At 37.6% G+C, this 17,131-nt stretch overlaps 1 protein-coding gene across 2 annotated transcripts in view; it reads left to right on the top strand.

The window, feature by feature from the left end:
* Nucleotides 1-17,131, top strand: part of BABAM2 (BRISC and BRCA1 A complex member 2) — a 172,846-nt gene that overhangs the window by 123,504 nt on the left and 32,211 nt on the right. For both annotated transcript variants that reach the window (XM_065058171.1, XM_065058172.1), the window contains exons 8-10: nt 6,547-6,646; nt 8,616-8,686; nt 9,731-9,813. In XM_065058171.1, the coding sequence (XP_064914243.1) occupies nt 6,547-6,646; nt 8,616-8,686; nt 9,731-9,813 (254 nt within the window). The remainder of the gene's footprint in view (nt 1-6,546; nt 6,647-8,615; nt 8,687-9,730; nt 9,814-17,131) is intronic.

Raw genomic sequence — 17,131 nt, forward strand, 5'->3', positions numbered from 1 at the left:
TTTCCTTGAGGACGAGAATCGCAGAGACAGAGCTGCTATCCCCATAAATTTTTCAGTATTGGATCACCCGAGCTATGGTTTGTGTGTAAGTCCGTTAGGTTGAAGTCTGTTAGGACCCCAGAATCTGTACAGTTAATGTAAATCTTTCCCTGGCGTAGTCACTTTGTCTAAAATGGGGAATGCATTCTAGAAAAGAGCCTTGTTTTGGCAATTTTACCTGCAGCAGAATACAAAGGTGGAATAATGCAAACAAAGCAGTATTCATTAGTACTTACAGATGACTTCATCCCACCGCTTTTATATTATTCTATGGATGTTATTAAACTTCAGTGTACCTCAGTAAAAGCATCTGGACATTTATAGGTGGGCAAGCAGAGAAGCAGACTGGTTGCAGTAACTTGCTTGAACGTATGAAGTCAGCAGAAGAGCTGCAAGTAAAGCTCAGTAAGTCTGACTTGCAGTTTTCTGCTAAGTCTGTGAAACTAAAATACATTTTGGTTTTAGTATCTGCTTTTTACGGTGAGTGTTTCGTATTTTTTTTTTCCAATCACTAGTCAAGAGGAGCTCAGAGGTATTTACCTTGAACCTCCACTAGGTCAAAGAAAAAAAGATGGTGTTATCTTTTCAGCTGTAATGGCCAGATGTTTAGTCTGAGTTTGACCAGGATTTGGCATAGTTTTCCCTCTAGGTCTATTTGTGATTGTATTTTCTTTCTGTATACTCAACAATGTAGATACCTGATTTTACCAATGCTTAAGTAGAAATAATTGTAAGCAAAAATGATTTATTTAAAAATAGAATGAGAACTATTAATATTTTTTGGACGCACTTTACCTGGTAGTAGACTTGAGTTGACAAACAATATGTTAATTATATTTGCTTTAAATGGAGTATTATAATGCTAAAAAGGAGAGGAACAGTGTCACAAACCTAGACCAGCTGATCTTTCCTTAGCAAGAGTAATGTTCTGTTATTTTACTGTTAAGCTCTGTATTGCTGATTGAAGCACTCTCCCAAGGCTTCTGCCAAGCTCCACGTTGTTCGTGTGATAGGAAGGATTCGGTTATGGTCGAACAAGTCTGAAAAATGGTAAACTGACGGCAAATCTGGGATCATGGTTGGTAGGGCAGCTTTTGTGGTCACGTGCTTATATTTGATGTGGTTCCTCGTGTCTTCTGTGCCAAATAGTGTAATGTACTAAAGTGATGAAACTGCAAAAGAGAAAAAAAAAGTCAACTATTTACTTCAGCAACAAAGGAGAAGGAGAGCCAGGAAGGAGATCAAAGCCCATAACATGAGTCTCAAAAGAGGGGAGAAAAGAGCAAAAAGAAGGGAATTTCTTTCCATGTGCTTCAGGCTACTCTTACTTACAGCCATCATGAGTAATAAACCCTTGAAATGCCTGTGAAGGTCTGCAACGTGCTTCAGTTTCAAAATAAGGGAGGTGAAAACTTACAGAACTAAGGAGGGTGTTTCCTGGTAAAAGCAAGGGCTACAGTCTCTGAAGTCTGAAGTCATCTGTCCATCACCAGTACATAGATTTGAACATGTTTTAACATTGGCCATGCTGAGAGAAAAGCTTTTAGTTATTATATAGTGGTATAAAAAGTCTTTCCATGCAGAGGCAAGTTTTTTGTTTATTTACATTTTCAAAGCTGGACAAATCTTCAACTGCATCGTTCAAGATCATTGAAATTGTCGTTTCCCTATCTTATGTGGATTTTGCAGAATGAATAGATTGGATTAGGAACATTGTTGAGTGCAGTTGGTATAATGTACTGCTTCCTTTTGGTATAAAGCTCTTCAATGCTACATTCACACTGTATACAGGGATAAGTATGATTCTTCTTACAGTGCTTGGCTCCCTTCCAAAATACATGTTTTTTACTCTTTCCTCACGTGGAGCAAAAATGACTGCCATTGTGCAAGGTACCTCCTTTTAAGAGCCTGAAACTTTTCCTTAGATCTTCTTTTCTTTGTGATACTTCTTTCAAATAAAAGCTTTTGCATCTTTGGAGATGGGGAACGGTACCATGTAAACACAATATATATATATATAGAGAGAGAGAGAGAGCGCAAAATATATAGACAGTAATACATGTGTAGGGATGCTTAACTGTAGTACCATAACATGTGTTAGTACATGACTTTATAAACTGTGACATTTTATTCTTGCGGGACCCTGCAAGATGAGGGTAGTCTGAACAAAATTCTCATTTTCCAGACTCAGCTTAAAAGCTCTTCCCAGTGTCCAATCAAAATCTCCTCTTGCACAACTTGAGGCTGTGTCCTCTCGGCCTGTTCTTCTCTAGTGAAGTATGTTTTTAAGGAAGAGGAAATATAACTGATTTTTTACACATAAATACTCAATAACAAAACAGGTCACTTCTGTAAACCTGTGAATTAATACTATGCCCCATTTTTTTGAGGATCATTTATTGAGAAAGGCATTTTGTATGCAGGCCTGAATATATAGATGCATACAGGGGCAGACCGAGGAAGTCACTTGCAATGTAAACATGGTCCAGCTATGCTCTCTGCGCTTGTATTTCCGTGTGCCCAGAACAGAACTGCTGTTAGTGCAGGCTGGCCACTGCTCTTGTTGAGTTCAGTACTCCGCCTGTCACAAAATCCGGTTTAATTCACAGATTATGGATCAGAACCACATTGTGTCTGATGCTCTGGAAACCCAGGCAGGCAGAAACTTGGTGCAAATGAGTCCCTGGTCCGTCTTAAAATGAGGTGTATGAAGTTGGTTTGCAGTGTCAAGTAGGTTTGAAGTAACAGTAAGTAAATGCTGAGTCCAACACATCTTTGTGTTCCAAAGTGTTAATGCAACCTTATCTCATAGATAGGTAGATCTACCATGTATTTATCTTCATCCAGTACTGGTCGTAATGAAATAGCATCCACTAAGACTGTTGTTTCATGAATTACAATAAACTATAGAAAGCCATAGCAGAATCTCTTAGAATTTTAGCCTTTAAAGAACAGCAGGTTACTGACAAAAAAATGTGTAGAAATCAAACACGATTAAATTGGTTGTGCTGAAACTAGGCTTACTCTGGTAGCTATAGGGTAGCAATATTACTTAATTTGTCTGTGTTTAAAAGCAAAATAACTTTCTCATCATATGTTTTGTTTGTTTGTTTTTGTCATCTTGATACAATGGATGCCACCAAACCTGATAGTGTGATGTTGTAGTTGTTTTTGTTCCTGGGTATAAAAATGTGTTATATTTATGAGTGTATAACAGTGATACCAAAAAAGAAAGCTTGATCAGAAACAGAGGTAAGATCTGTCTTCCAAGAATCTTGAATATCTGGAAAACAGGTCTGACACGCAGGAATCTTCATCTTACACTGGTGGAATCTCTTGGCATATAGAATTTCCTTGACTATAAAAGGATACTTGTGGCATTTTTCTTTTTCTTCTCCTTTTCTTTTGATTAGGCTTTGAGGCACCTCAAAAAGCAGCATTAGATACTGAGCTGCATGCTGAAATTCCCTTGCTTTATTTTCTCCGTTTCACTTATTTCCTTGCACCTTTTACCGGTCCTTCATGTTTGACTTTGAGTAAGTCACCTTTTTCTTCAGCTGCAGATTTATTACGTTTGTTATAGCTTCTTGCTTTTTCTTATTGTGAGATACTGCAAGTATGTTCCTTTGGTATGACAGAGACATAGTACAGCATAGTCAAATCAAACTCTGAGCAATAGATTCCTTACATGTTTAAAAATAAAAGACAAATATCAGTTTCATAGCGCAGATGAACCTTAATTGCTGAATGTTCATAGGAAGTTTTGAGATGGTTAGAGGCAAGGTCCTGTGCAAATGCAATATTGTATTAAATGATTTAATAAGCAGATTCGCTGACCCAATATAGGGAACAAAGATGCCTGTCCACTCTTAATTTTCCCTACCCATAATTATTTCTACAGAACATAAATTACATATTGTAGAGCTTTATTCTGTTTTCAGAAGATAATTATACCTGAAATTCCAGCCTTCTTTCTGTGGAGGGACGTTTTTGTCAGAAACCACACCTTGTAGCAGTCTGTTTTTCATTTGAGAAGGGTTAAATTCCTGTTTATGTCAACAAGTTTTTATGGATTGACTATTTTCAAAAGATGGATGCAGGTAAAATGGGTAGCCCTTATTCACAAATCATAATAACTCAGTCTGGAAGATGCGTTGGAAGCCCGTGATACAGGAGTAGAAGCTTTTTTGCATGTGAAATCTGTTTAAGATTACTCTTAATTTCATGCCTGCTATTGCAACTGAGAGAGGAGCCTGTAATTCCTGTTGTAGTCATTTGAGCATCTCCAGTGATACCTCCATGCTGAGGAGGAACTTGGACTTGGTTGCAAATGGGGCAAAGCAGGATGCAAAATAGTCAGTACCATTTGCTCTGTGTGTGAGATTAGAGGCTTTTATGGATCTATTTACAACAGCATTTAAAGAGGTCAATAAACTGAAAGCCAGGGTCTTAAAGTAAGGTTCACAACCCACTTGTAATGTATCAGGAGGGACGAGTCTTTCATTCCGTAACATTAAAGACTCGTGGACCCAGTATACTTTCAATTTCCTAAGGGCAAACTACTGTTTCAGAAATGTTCCAATTTAGTAATAATCTAATAGTCACGCTTCACTGCTTTTAACATCCACAAGTAGCAAAAGTATATTCCCGTGTGAGTAATTTTAGTCAGGGAATAGCAGCAAGGAAACTGAATTCTGTTTTTTTAAAAAAATCCTATTCAGGCCTTACTTGTGCTGGAAAAGTTTGTTTGGTTTTTTTTTAGCTGTGGAGTGCTCAGGGCCTTTTTTTTTTTTTTTAACATCGTTGCATATGCAAAATCCAGACCTGCAGAACTGTTCCATGTGGTGAACAGTCTGCTGAACCCAGACTGTTTTGCCTGAGTAGCAGATTTCCATATACCTCGTTATGAGTTTGGGTTATTTGATTTGTGTAGGCTCTGTTCCTTCAAAGGGATGTATGGCTGTAGGCCTGTATGCCGACCAAAGTGATCTCTTATCAGTACTGAGGAAAATACAAGGGCAGGTCCTGTTGGAGAATAAGAGCCTTATTTTGCAGAGAACTTTCTTTCCAGCAGCTTTTTCATGGAAACAGCACGTAAACAAACAGAAGACCACGAAGTAATGTAGCTTTTGAAGCTCTTTAATTGTACCTAACAAGGTTCTGGATGTTTAGTGAATGATGTAAGCCACAGTGTGTAATGCAAATTCATATCCCTTTTGATCGGTAAAATACTGTAAGAAATATTTAGGTCAGTGCTGCTAAAATAAAGTAGCATGGACTCTAGGTGGTTGTTGCCATATACAACCTGATTTAAATAGAAAGTGCCACATCTTTCCACACCAAAAAAAAAAAATCATTCTCCTCAGCAACAGCAGGCGTGCTTCAGTCTTCCGTTGTATGACAAAGGCAATTGATTAAGGTGCCTAAATACATCTCTGAAGTTATCTTATGTCTGTGGATTCCTACCGTTCAGAGTTCCAGTCTGTGCATGGGCAGGATTAATATCTTTGTTTGTATTGTTTCTTTCTGGGAATGAACAACATCATAGAATCAGGGAATATAATCACAAGGCAATGTGGACTGGAGGGAACGTCTGGAATTAGCTGGCCAAGCCCCACCTCAGAGCAGGACCAGCTGAGATCAGCGTGCTCATGGCAGTTGGAGGTTCCCCAGCCCCGCTGGGTCTGTCTTCCAGAATTTGATTGCTGTCATTGTGAAAACGTTTTTCCTAATACATAGCCAGAACTTTCTTTGTTGTAACATGTCTGCATTGCCTTTCATCCTATCACTGTGCACTTCAGAGAAGACTGTGGCTCCATCTTCTCTATTTTTTTCCACTAGATAACTGAAGGCATCAATATGCCTTCGATAACAATATGCCTTCATCTCCCCTCTTTGAACTGCCCCCCTCACCAATATTTTCTTAATTCTGAACAAACAGGTTTCTTTGAGCATCCCCCATTACATACTGTACCTGATAATCGTTCCAGCCCACTGCCCCCTTGGTCTAGTAGGTTAACATCCGTGTTGTATTGGGAGACCTAAAACTGGAGTAGGTGGCACAGCTGACAAGTGCATCTGGCCAGCTATTACTCCTCAGTCCAAAGTATTTTGCTTATCTGGTTTGACTGAAGGTGGCTTTTTGAATAATTCAAAACTCAAAGTCCTCTTCTCCCACAATAGCAAGATACCTTAACTACAGTGCTCCACATCTTATTGATGAGGGCTAGGAAACAGAACTGCTTACAATGAAGAAGCTATTTCATGAGAGAATGCTTTGCATTAGTGATACTCTTGATTAGTATAGTTTAATTACAGTGGGTCGTGCTATAACTTGTTTCCATAGATGGTACCACTCAATATTTTTTAAATCGCCACAGCATATAATACACTTGCTCGTCATGTTCCTCTGACTTTAAGCGTAGGGAAAGAGTACAATGTAGAAATCACTTTCAAATCCCAGGGACTGTACGTGTAATGTACTGTTAAATTAACTTCTATTTCTAGTGCGCTTGGAGGATCATCTGCCCTTCATATTCCAGCCTTTCCTGGTGGCGGTTGTCTTATCGACTATGTACCCCAAGTATGCCAGCTGCTAACAAATAAGGTAAGTTAGTAAAGAGAGCTCAATTCTCCTCTTATTTGCTGTTCTGTATTGCAGTAACACACTATAGCATTTCCATAGACATAGTTTTTCTTCTGCCAGGTAGGCCAAGCAAGGTGTGCTTGAGGTGAACTATACAAGGAGTAACTTATTGATAGGAGGTGAGCATCTGTTGCAGGGCACTGAATGTAATGACTCTTCAAGGTAAACAAGTCTGTTTGGGATCAGATCTTGTAGTGGATTTTTCTTATTGTGATGACTTAAGATTTCAGATAAGATGTTGTTGCATCGTACAGCACTGAATTGTAGCGTACTATTATGCTAGTAAATACAGATGTGTAGTTTGCATATTATTTTTCCAGTTGGAAGTTCTCATACCATAGTCATCATTGTAGGTTTTGAGTACTTACTTGGTGATTTCCTTCTCAGATGTTTCATCCCAATGAACGGAATCAGCAGTCTATTTGAATGTTTATATAGTAAGAGCTATTTAAGGCTGCTGAAAAGGTTGTATTCCGGTTAGTTTACTGTTTAAACAAAAAAGAGCGAGTATAGTATTTTGAAAGCTTCTCCATTATTTACGTGTAATTTTCTAAAGAAAGCTATGGGGCTAACATCCAGGAATCTGCATATTACAGACCTCCTATTTGTATATTATTTTTACCTTCAATTGTCCAAATGAGGAAAATAATTTTATCTTTTAGAAAAAGTTCTTCAAGATGTATTTCTATATTTATATTGGAATCTATCTTTAGAGTTGTTTTTGTTGTGGTTTTCTGTAAAAAATACTTTCTGTTTTTAAAACCTGCAAGTACGCAGGACTGTTTTTATCCTTTCTTAAACAAAGTCCCTTAAGCAAACTTATATGTTTTCCTTTTCCCAAAATAATATTTCAGATCCTACACAAAGCCTTCAAAATAATCATAGGTTTTTTTATAAAATGAAATCTCAATTTATAAATAGAATTTAACTTTAAGGGGTACAAGATAGCTCTCAGCAATGATTGTATCAAGGCTTTTTCAAAAAATTTAGCAAAAGTATTTCCCAGCCAAGGAATTCTAGTATTATTATAGGAAAAAAAAAAAAATTCTTCCTGTTGTGTTCAGTGGGAAAAAAACATTTCTAAGATGTTAATTTTTGTTCTGGAAGGCAAAGGGATTTACATTGGGAATCACATATGGAACCATACTGTAATTACTTGAAGTTACCAGTTGTAAACCAGATGCTCTTGCAGCCTGACAGCACACGCGTTGTGTCTGCTACAGGTCAAACCCTGTTCACGCTGTTTTGCTAAGTAATCCCATTCAAATCAATAAGAAAACATACACGGTGCAAGGAGAATTTTGCCGTAAGTCTTCCAAGTTTAACATTGTTGGATTTTGTCTGTGCCAGGATGGAAGTCTTTCAAAACCCAGAATGCCTCAGAAATTGATGCTCGCAGTTGAGTAGGTGGCTCCCTGAGTCAGCATGAAACCACTGAGAGAGCTTAGTGTTAAGAAGATTTTGTTGGAGGTGTAGTCTTCAGAAAACACCCGAGATCAGTTGTGAAATATATATTTTTTTCTTTTATAACCAGAATGTTATTTTGACACTGAACCAACTGTGAGTTTAGGTAATGATGATTTGCCTTTCACAGCTTCCTGCTCAAACTTCAACAAGCCAAGGTCAGGCATTTCTTCACTCTTTGTCCTGTGCAGTTAAACAGGGCTTCAGTACGTTGCAAATGACTGAGTTTCTCTCAGAAGAGAGTGAAGAGATTACTTTGCAAGATTTTCTGTGTGCAAGATCCACTGTTTGTTCTAAAGGCATTTTAGGATTCTCTAGAGAAATCACATGAGCTACATGTAGAACTCAGAACTTCTACCATGTCAAACATAAACCTTCCTTAACAAGGAATATATGACAAATCAGGAACATTGGATATTTTTATCTTTTTATAGCTCTAGAGTTGTTTCTTTCTTTCTTTTTCAAGGTACAATATGTTATTCAGGGATACCATAAGAGAAGAGAGTATATCGCAGCTTTCCTGAGTCACTTTGGAACGTAAGTTTCCTTTTGATGCATTACTTTCTGTAGCATGGGGAAAAGTGTTCACTGCACGTGATCTTTGATTGTGTGACTGCTGTCCACTGGACAAGATGAAACCTGGTTAAATCCTGACTTGAGCGAGGGTCCCAGAGCCGATGCAACAGCAATTGCCAGACCAGCAGCGCTTTACCTCGTTCTGGGGAGGGATTTTCTTCTTCCGAGTGGTGATGCCAAATGATGTGGGTATTCGGGAGCCCTTCAACTCTCAAGTCCGTCAAGTGAGGGTAGGAAGACAGGTACACCCTGGGTGCATCCAAAACTTTATACAGCTGTAGATAGGTAACAATAGCTTGAATTGGACATATGAGTAGATAGTCAATGCAAGCGCAATTCTTATTAAAACCAGAGTTCCTTTTCTTCTGAGAAAACTACAGTATAGAGATGGCCTGAGTGTGCCTATGATTTTATTTCACTTTTGAAGTGGTTCATGGGTCCTGATACTGCTTGAGACTTTTAGAGAATACCGACTCCTGATGGTTGAAACTTTTAAGCCGTCTGCTGAACAAGTCTTCTGTATTTAATTCTTTGTATGTTCTAGCAGTTTGCTTTTTTAATATACACTCTTTTGAATTCTCAAATTTAAACTCTTAGCCTGTGCATTTTCAATTTTACTCTATCATTTACTGCAGAGTCAATATCTTAATCTGAGTAATATACAGGGGGTTTATGTATGTACAGTTTTTATCAATTTAGTACTGCGCATGCAATAGTGGGTTTCCTTTCATTCTAAAGTACATTTATATAAACTGAATGTGGCCTTTTCTTCAGGTAAGAAGCAAACTCCAATAGCACAGCATGAATGAGATTATTATGATTAAGAGTTGAGTTTTCATTTAGCAAGAGAATTATAATTGTTAATAAATAAAGCAAATACTGGAATTTTCTAAATAAACTAAAAAAAACAGTCCTTGTAATAAAGAATTTACATATTCATCATTCAGTATTAGAATGAATGGTAGGTAAAAATGGTATTAATTTTTTGGTGGTTTTTGTTGACAGTGGTGTGGTGGAATATGATGCAGAAGGCTTCACAAAGCTTACTCTGTTGCTGATGTGGAAAGATTTTTGCTTCCTTGTTCACAGTGAGTAACTCTTTGCCTCAGGCATAAGTGTCTATCCTCTTGAAGATACAAGTTCAAAAGGGAAAAAATACAATTACAGGAAACAGTTTAAAAGTTTTATCTATTTTTATCCAGTGCTTAATGTATTTTTGATGTGACCATGACACTTTGAAAACACAAAATCCTGATTGTATTTGGAAAAAGGGAGAGGATCCACATCGGTGATGTGCTGCCTGCTTTATAGAACGCCAAAGTGTCCTGGGAAGGTTCTCTGGTAGTTTGACTCAAGATTAAGTTCACAGTTGTAACTCATCCTTTCAAAAGTGTCAGTAATGAGGACCAATATTATACATAACCTGGGAATACCTAAAATCTTCTGTAATTGTCAGTAATTAATGCACTGATAGTGTAATAGTAAAGACACTGTAAAACGTATTAGGTAAAACATACTAAATGAGAAATAATACCATACTGTCATTAGGAGATAGAATTCCTAGACTGAAACTGTGTAGGCAAAACCGTCTAACAGTTTGCTACATCATGTAGCTAGATTTACTGTCACTTGAAATTTTTGAACCAAGATTGTATTACTTTCAAAAAGACATTGTTAAATAAATACATAGGTATTACTTCGTATAGAAATGAATAAGTGTGGCTTTGTTACTGCCTTATACATGTTAATGTAAGTAACAATTATTATCTTTCCCTATGGTAAGCTGAAATTCACAGGTATCAAAAGTATTTTGGTCTGGGGAAATTCAGTCTTTTTACCCTATATTTTTGATTGTTACACTTGTATTTGTTTAAAATAATTACAGTGTGGTCTGGGCAGCTGCAACATTGGTGTTTATTAACACTGTAGCACTGGAATATTTCAGAGTACCTCATTTTTGATTGTGGGCTAGCTTTTCATGTGGAAAACTAATGATGTCTTAATGACACCATAGAAATTTGTCCCAGAGTTTTAAAGCAAGAAGTGAGCATAGTCATTGTTCCGAGAAGTCCTTCACCCTGTGCTGTATCAGAGATCATAAAAATGGTCTTACTGATCCTTTTTTATCACCTAGGATTTCCAGACAGTAATGACAATAAGAGGTCTAAAAAACTCAAGCTTGAAATTTAGAAGCTTCCATCATATTAGTCTGATTTACATTGGGGGGTGGAACTGAATATTTTTGGAAAAATTGTCCTTATTACACCTTTACTTATCTTCAGCTGCAGTTGAGAATTGGTCACTGGGCAATTGTCTTCTATGAGATGATGCTTCTACAACTGTCTTGAAGATTTCCTACCTTTCTTAGTCCTGAATATGATTTGATTTTATCAGTGGTAAAATTCCTGTCAATTTTAGTTTTGCTGTGGGATAATACAACTTAATAGTTACTGAAGCAGTTAAATTTGAGGGGGATCAAAATTCAAATTTCTGTTAAATAACATAGTAGGTTTTAACTGGGTAATGTTCACAGTGCTCAGTTTAACTGGCACAAAAGCTACAATTATAGCTGAATAGTTTATCACTATGTATTAACCCTGTGGCCTTAGAAATGATACAGTGGCTTAGCTGTGTAAGCTGTTGCATCACCCGCTTGTTGAACAGTCCAGTGCAAAAACATTATGTTTTATGCACTGAAGGATATTGCAATGAAAGGACCGAAACCTGCACTTCATTTCCTGAGTGAAGTAATGTAGGCTTTCATCTCTGAACCACTGACATAACTATGCATATTATGGTTGAATATTTAGCAAGCATCTAATAAAATGTCTGGGAGAGATAGCTGTAAGTTGAAAACAGTTCTCATTTATATATTTACTATAGTATGTAGACAAAGTATTCAGAGCAGAATACGTAGGTCAGCATACAGCAAACACCACAGTAAATCAAATCAAAGGAAACATAGTAAATTTTACTGCCATCTTAATTTTGGTTAAGATTTTAGGTTTAATTAAAATTGTGAGATATATAAACCCTAATTTGAGTTTTATTTCCTTTAAAAGATGCATTCAGAGATTTCAAAATAGCTTTGGGGTTTTTTTGCAACTATTTGTGTTCAAAGTTACGTAGTTGTATTGAAACTAGTGAGCAAAACACATTAGAAGTAAAGTGAAATTAGAATAGTTTTATTGAGTAAACTGCATTAAAGATGGGGAGAGAAACGGGAAAGTAGTTCTGGATTACCAAAGCCCAGTAAGCTCAGAACAATTTCACTTGTTAAAAAAAAATTATTTGTGTAATAGTTACAGAATGAAGAGCAAAGTCTACCCACTCTAACTTAAAACACAGGAGAGCTACCTAATTGCAAACTTAATCATTAGATTAATGTGGCTGCTGGTTGTTACATGAGATCAAAGAGCAGTCAGAGGAACTGTTGCTTTAGTGGTTTAGTTCCAAAAATTGATCAAGTGCCTTTCAAATATATGACAGAAGAAATAAACATTCAGAGAAGTTTGTGCATCCACATGGAAGAGGAAATCGTTAATCAGGCTTAGTGCTTTTGATATTAATACTGCTTATGAGTAGGTCTCAGCATGAAGCTTTGTAAGTAAACTTCAATATACTGCTGATTTTTTTTCGCTTTTCATTTATGAATCATGTATGTTTAGTTTTTGGAGAGAGAGATTTCTTCTTATTCTTGTTCCTGCATATATTCTGTGTATTTATGTCGTATATAAATATGAACACAAGTTACATTACCTGTGCACAATTAACAATTAAGTAGCCTTATTGATATGGCCACAAGACTCCAAAACAACCTATATAGAGACCGTTTAAAGATTATTTTTTATCGTATAAGGTTTTTAGGTTATCAACACAAAGGAGATGGACAGAAGTTGGACTGGTTGCAATAGCATGTGAAACACTGCTTGTGTTACTGGGTATTTAAGACATCTTGAAAAGGACAGATATTAAACTAAAAAAGGTTTTGTTTCTTTGAACAACATTTCAGGGGATGGAGAATGCTGGAAGCTTCCAGCATTTGTATCTTAAGTTTGTATGGGACCTCAGACGTAGATGAAGTTGATGGGAACACATGCTGCCACTGACCTTGGCTTAGCCAACTATGAGGGCTTTCAGCTTCTGTCTTGGATAATACCAGTGACCCAGGAGGCCCAAAATGCTGGTCTTGTAAAATCTAAGATGTAATTAACAAGCTTTCTTGTTATGGGAGTGCCAACTGAAGTAGCTTTATTTCCACCCTCTTACCTACCTGTGCAGGTATGTGGTTACCTCTGTCAGAGAACAGATCAGAAATAGGCAGTGTCTCAGCAAGAAGGAGGTTTCTACACAGGAGAGAGAAGCAAGCAAAGAGGTAGAGCATTAACTGAGTTGTAGGAGGTTATACCTGTATCAGGCTTTGGGCAGACACCTGTTTCTGGCTTCAGGGTTTTTGGGTGAAGCTGTGTGAGGAGCAGCTGAAGTCACTGGGTTTGTTCAGCCTGGAGAAGAGGAGACTGAGGGGAGACCTCATGAGGGGAGACCTACAGCTTCCTCACAAGGGGAGAAGGAGGGGCAGGTGCCGAACTCTTCTCTTTAGTGACCAATGACAGAACCCGAGGGAATGTCAGGAAGATGTGCTGGGGAGGTTTAGGTTGGACATGAGGAAAAGGTTCTTCCCCCAGAGGGTGGTGGACACTGGAACAGGCTCCCCAGGGAGGTGTCACAGCCCCAAGCCTGACAGTGTTTAAGAAGAGACTGGACAAGCCCTCAGACACATGGTGTGAACTGTAGAGTTGTCCTGTGCAGGGACAGGAGTTGGACTCGATGATCCTTGTGGGTCCCTTCCAACTCAGGACATTCTATGATTCTATGAAGTCATCAGTACCAGCTTCTCATGCATTCCTGTTCGGTTATTGCTACCTGCACATGTCAGCAGATCAATTTGTGCCAATGTAGTCAGCTTAACATGGTTTGGATTGATGGCTTGAGCTAACAGTTGGGGGTTGCTCACATTAACCTCTTCTGGGTCTGGATTAGCACATCTGTCCACAGCCTCAGAAAGCAGCTTGGAAAATAAAGACACACAGAGTTGCTGGTAGCCATGTTTGTCAGATGGAGCTTGGGAGAACAGGCAAAAATAGGGTATTTTGGGAAAGAATTAATAGCTGAGAAGGCAAATTTACACTACTGTGTAAAGAAAGTGCAGTTTATTCCAGTTGTGTTCAGAAAAAGAGTAATGCATGCTCACTTACTGTAAGTAAACACAATTGTGTTGAAGAAGTAATTTGTTCTGTCAGTTCCCTTTCCAAGCAGAATTAACTGATTAGGCTTCAGATATTGTTTTAATCATTCTGTAGAGCAATAATAATCTTTAGAATTTAGGTAAATATTATTTTTTTCAGGCACCCAGTGTAGTTTAACATGTCACCTTCCCTTTAAAGGAGATTGCCTCACCTCTGGAAAGTCAACAGAATGGAGTTAATGAACATTTGTCAGCTCCTTCATCTACTCCTCCTGCAGCTGTTTAAATAAACAAGTTAGACTTTGTGGTAGTAAATGGCTAGCAAGGAGGCTTGGTACAGTCCTAAGTGGAAGATTTTTTCCTAGATGAACATGCGTTTGATCGCTTAGTGTTTGCTGTTTGGTTTTAGGGGAGCTTATGTGAGAAGGCAAACATATTTTCCTTCATCTAAGATTGTATTTGTTGCTGGTTTTGAAATAGCTTCTGCTGATTCGTATTTGAAAAATCACATGCCAACCACAATAACTTCACAGTCACAGAGATAATAAAAATGTTTAAGAAATATTTATCTGAGCAATTTGGAACCCAGAATATGAGACTGTTCCATGTAAACATTCCTGTAAATATTTCAGTACACCTTTATCTGCCTGTAGTTTTGGCCATATAGCCCTCTCTGCTACGTAGGACCTATAGATCTTGTTAAATGTAAAAGTGAGAAGCAATTAGTGTTTGTTGTTCTGATGTATTTAATGCAGTTGGAATATGCTCAATGACTCCTGTGTGCTACCAGAGTATGAATAACCATCTGAGTGGGGTTAGTATGTTTAGAGATGTGGTTTTTTCAGTTTTCTGTCATGTAAGACTTGCTCACATACCTTTTAGATGCTGAAAGGAAGCCCTTCAAGAGTAGCTCTTCTTCATCAATATCAGTGCCTGACAGTCATCACAATTAACACTTAAAATTCCAGGGAAGAAAATATTTAGGGGAAATTAAGATTGCATTGGCTCTGTTTCTTCAGGGAAGTTAGTCTAATTGTGAAAAAGAAGCCCCTTTAAGGGAAGGTGTGCAAAAATAAACTGTTATCTGTCCCAGTCCTTTCCTGAAAAAGGGCCAAGTGTGGAGCTTTTCTCTAACAAGGTGTTTTGGCTTCCTTACACAGTGCTTTTATTTTATTCATCTCATTGTTCCTTAGATGAAATGGGAATTCATGACTCTCTGGAAACTAAGGGAGAAGGAAAAAAGAGAGGACACAACAATGCAAATAACAAGTTATAGGAGAATGGAGCAATGTCTGGTAGCGTCAGGAAAGCAGGATATTTCAGCAGACGTGTCAAGCAAAACAAATACATGTTTTAGGAGTCCAGTATGAGAAGTTCAATACTGATCAAAAAAAGTCTGTGAAGATTGTATAGGGATGTCATTTTGTTCTTAAATGGCAAACTGGGGATTAACTAAGCCCCAGTGATGTAAAACTGGCCAGCAGAAGTCAAAAGTTATTCGCATCTAATGCTTGGGAGTAATTTTTTAACTGTTCAGCAAGCAGATAAATGTCTCTCATGAGGCAACTTTTTTATCTGGCTCTTAGTACTTCTAGTCGGTACCATTTATTTCTGTGAATCTGGTCTTGAAAGTTCCTAAGGACATGTTGTTCTGCCTATAGCAAAATATACCCTGAGCAGGGGGGATCTCTTCAAAACTTGGAACGTTGATTTAATCACCACAAAACAAAGCGTTATCTGACAGTTCCTGGGCAGGGAGGAGCATATCACTGAACTGAAGTCGCTGAAAGCTGCGGGTAGGCTGTAGTGCTGTAGATCAGAAAGTGCAATGGAAAAGTAGCCCAAGTCACAGGCACACAGTTCTGCACTTAACCAGACATAGGCAGGGACTAGTCCCAGGACTCAACTGCAACATTTGGAAAATCAATTAGCCTTCTGCTGATCATTTGTCTCCATTGCGTATTTTTATCCTTCATTTCTAAGGGACACTGCCAACTAGATTTATATTGAAAGCTGATAATTTAATTTTGGTCATTAAGAGTACATTAAACATCGTGTTCCTTTGATTCCATCCTGGGTATTTACATGTACGTTTGCTGAATGAGATTTACCATTTTTAGGTATTCATAATGGATGCAAGGAAATCTGAAAACAAACATTTTCTTTTCCTCTTTTTCTGTTCCCCTGTGTTCATTTTGTAATCGTGCCACTCACAATAAACTCATTTTAGGTTCATTTTTTGAATTTTTCTAAAGAAGGGAGAATGGACACAAGGTGATTCATAAAACTTGGGATGAACAGCAGCAAACAAGAAACAACAGTTTTGATAAGAATTAGGTTTTACAGGTGTTTTATGATGGGTTTACATGCGTGAACTGGCAAAGTAGTTTTAAATGTCACTTTGCTGTGGGTGCTAACTTCTTAATTTCTGAGAAACACATACATGTGCCGTACCTTTAAAACTGTAGTATATTGCTGTAGATGTTAATTGATGTTCTTCCAGGAACTACAAGCACTTCAGAAAATGAACTGAAAGGCTTGTAATAACTTCTAAAATTGCACTTTTCAGAAAAGTGAACTATTGCTTTTTCTTAACTAATAGATATATCTAGAGTACTACTACTGTGTGCCCAAGTATATGGCAGATAACCAATGAATTCTCAGAATAAGATGTCTGAGATAGGGAAGCGATATAATCCTATTTTATCCACTCTCATTTTTGAAAAAAAGTAATTAGGTCACAAAAAGTTATTAACAGAACTGGGACTTGAGTACAGATCGTGGTACCTTTTCATCTTACTCTGTCTTGTGTCTACATGTTTTGAAATTGTCTCACAAGGCGTTCACAGATAATTTTTCTCTAAGGTAATAACTACATTGAAGGTGAGAGATACAGCAAGTTGAAAGTTGCTCTTAGTATCAAGTAGAAAGCAAATATTTTGGTTTTAGTCTGGAAAGGAGATGATGAGCATGGGTTTCACAGGGATCAGCCCTGGGTTCAGTACCAGGCAATGCTTTCAGGAAAAAAACAGGGTGATACAGAACACCATATGATTATTAGAGATATGAAATTTCTGGAAATAAGAGCTGCATCAAAGAAAGTTTTTTTGTTTGGTTTGTTTGTTTGGTTTGTGGTTTGTTTTGTTTTGGTTTTGTTTGGT

Source organism: Columba livia, chromosome 3, assembly GCF_036013475.1.
Source record: "Columba livia isolate bColLiv1 breed racing homer chromosome 3, bColLiv1.pat.W.v2, whole genome shotgun sequence".
NCBI lineage: Eukaryota > Metazoa > Chordata > Aves > Columbiformes > Columbidae > Columba > Columba livia.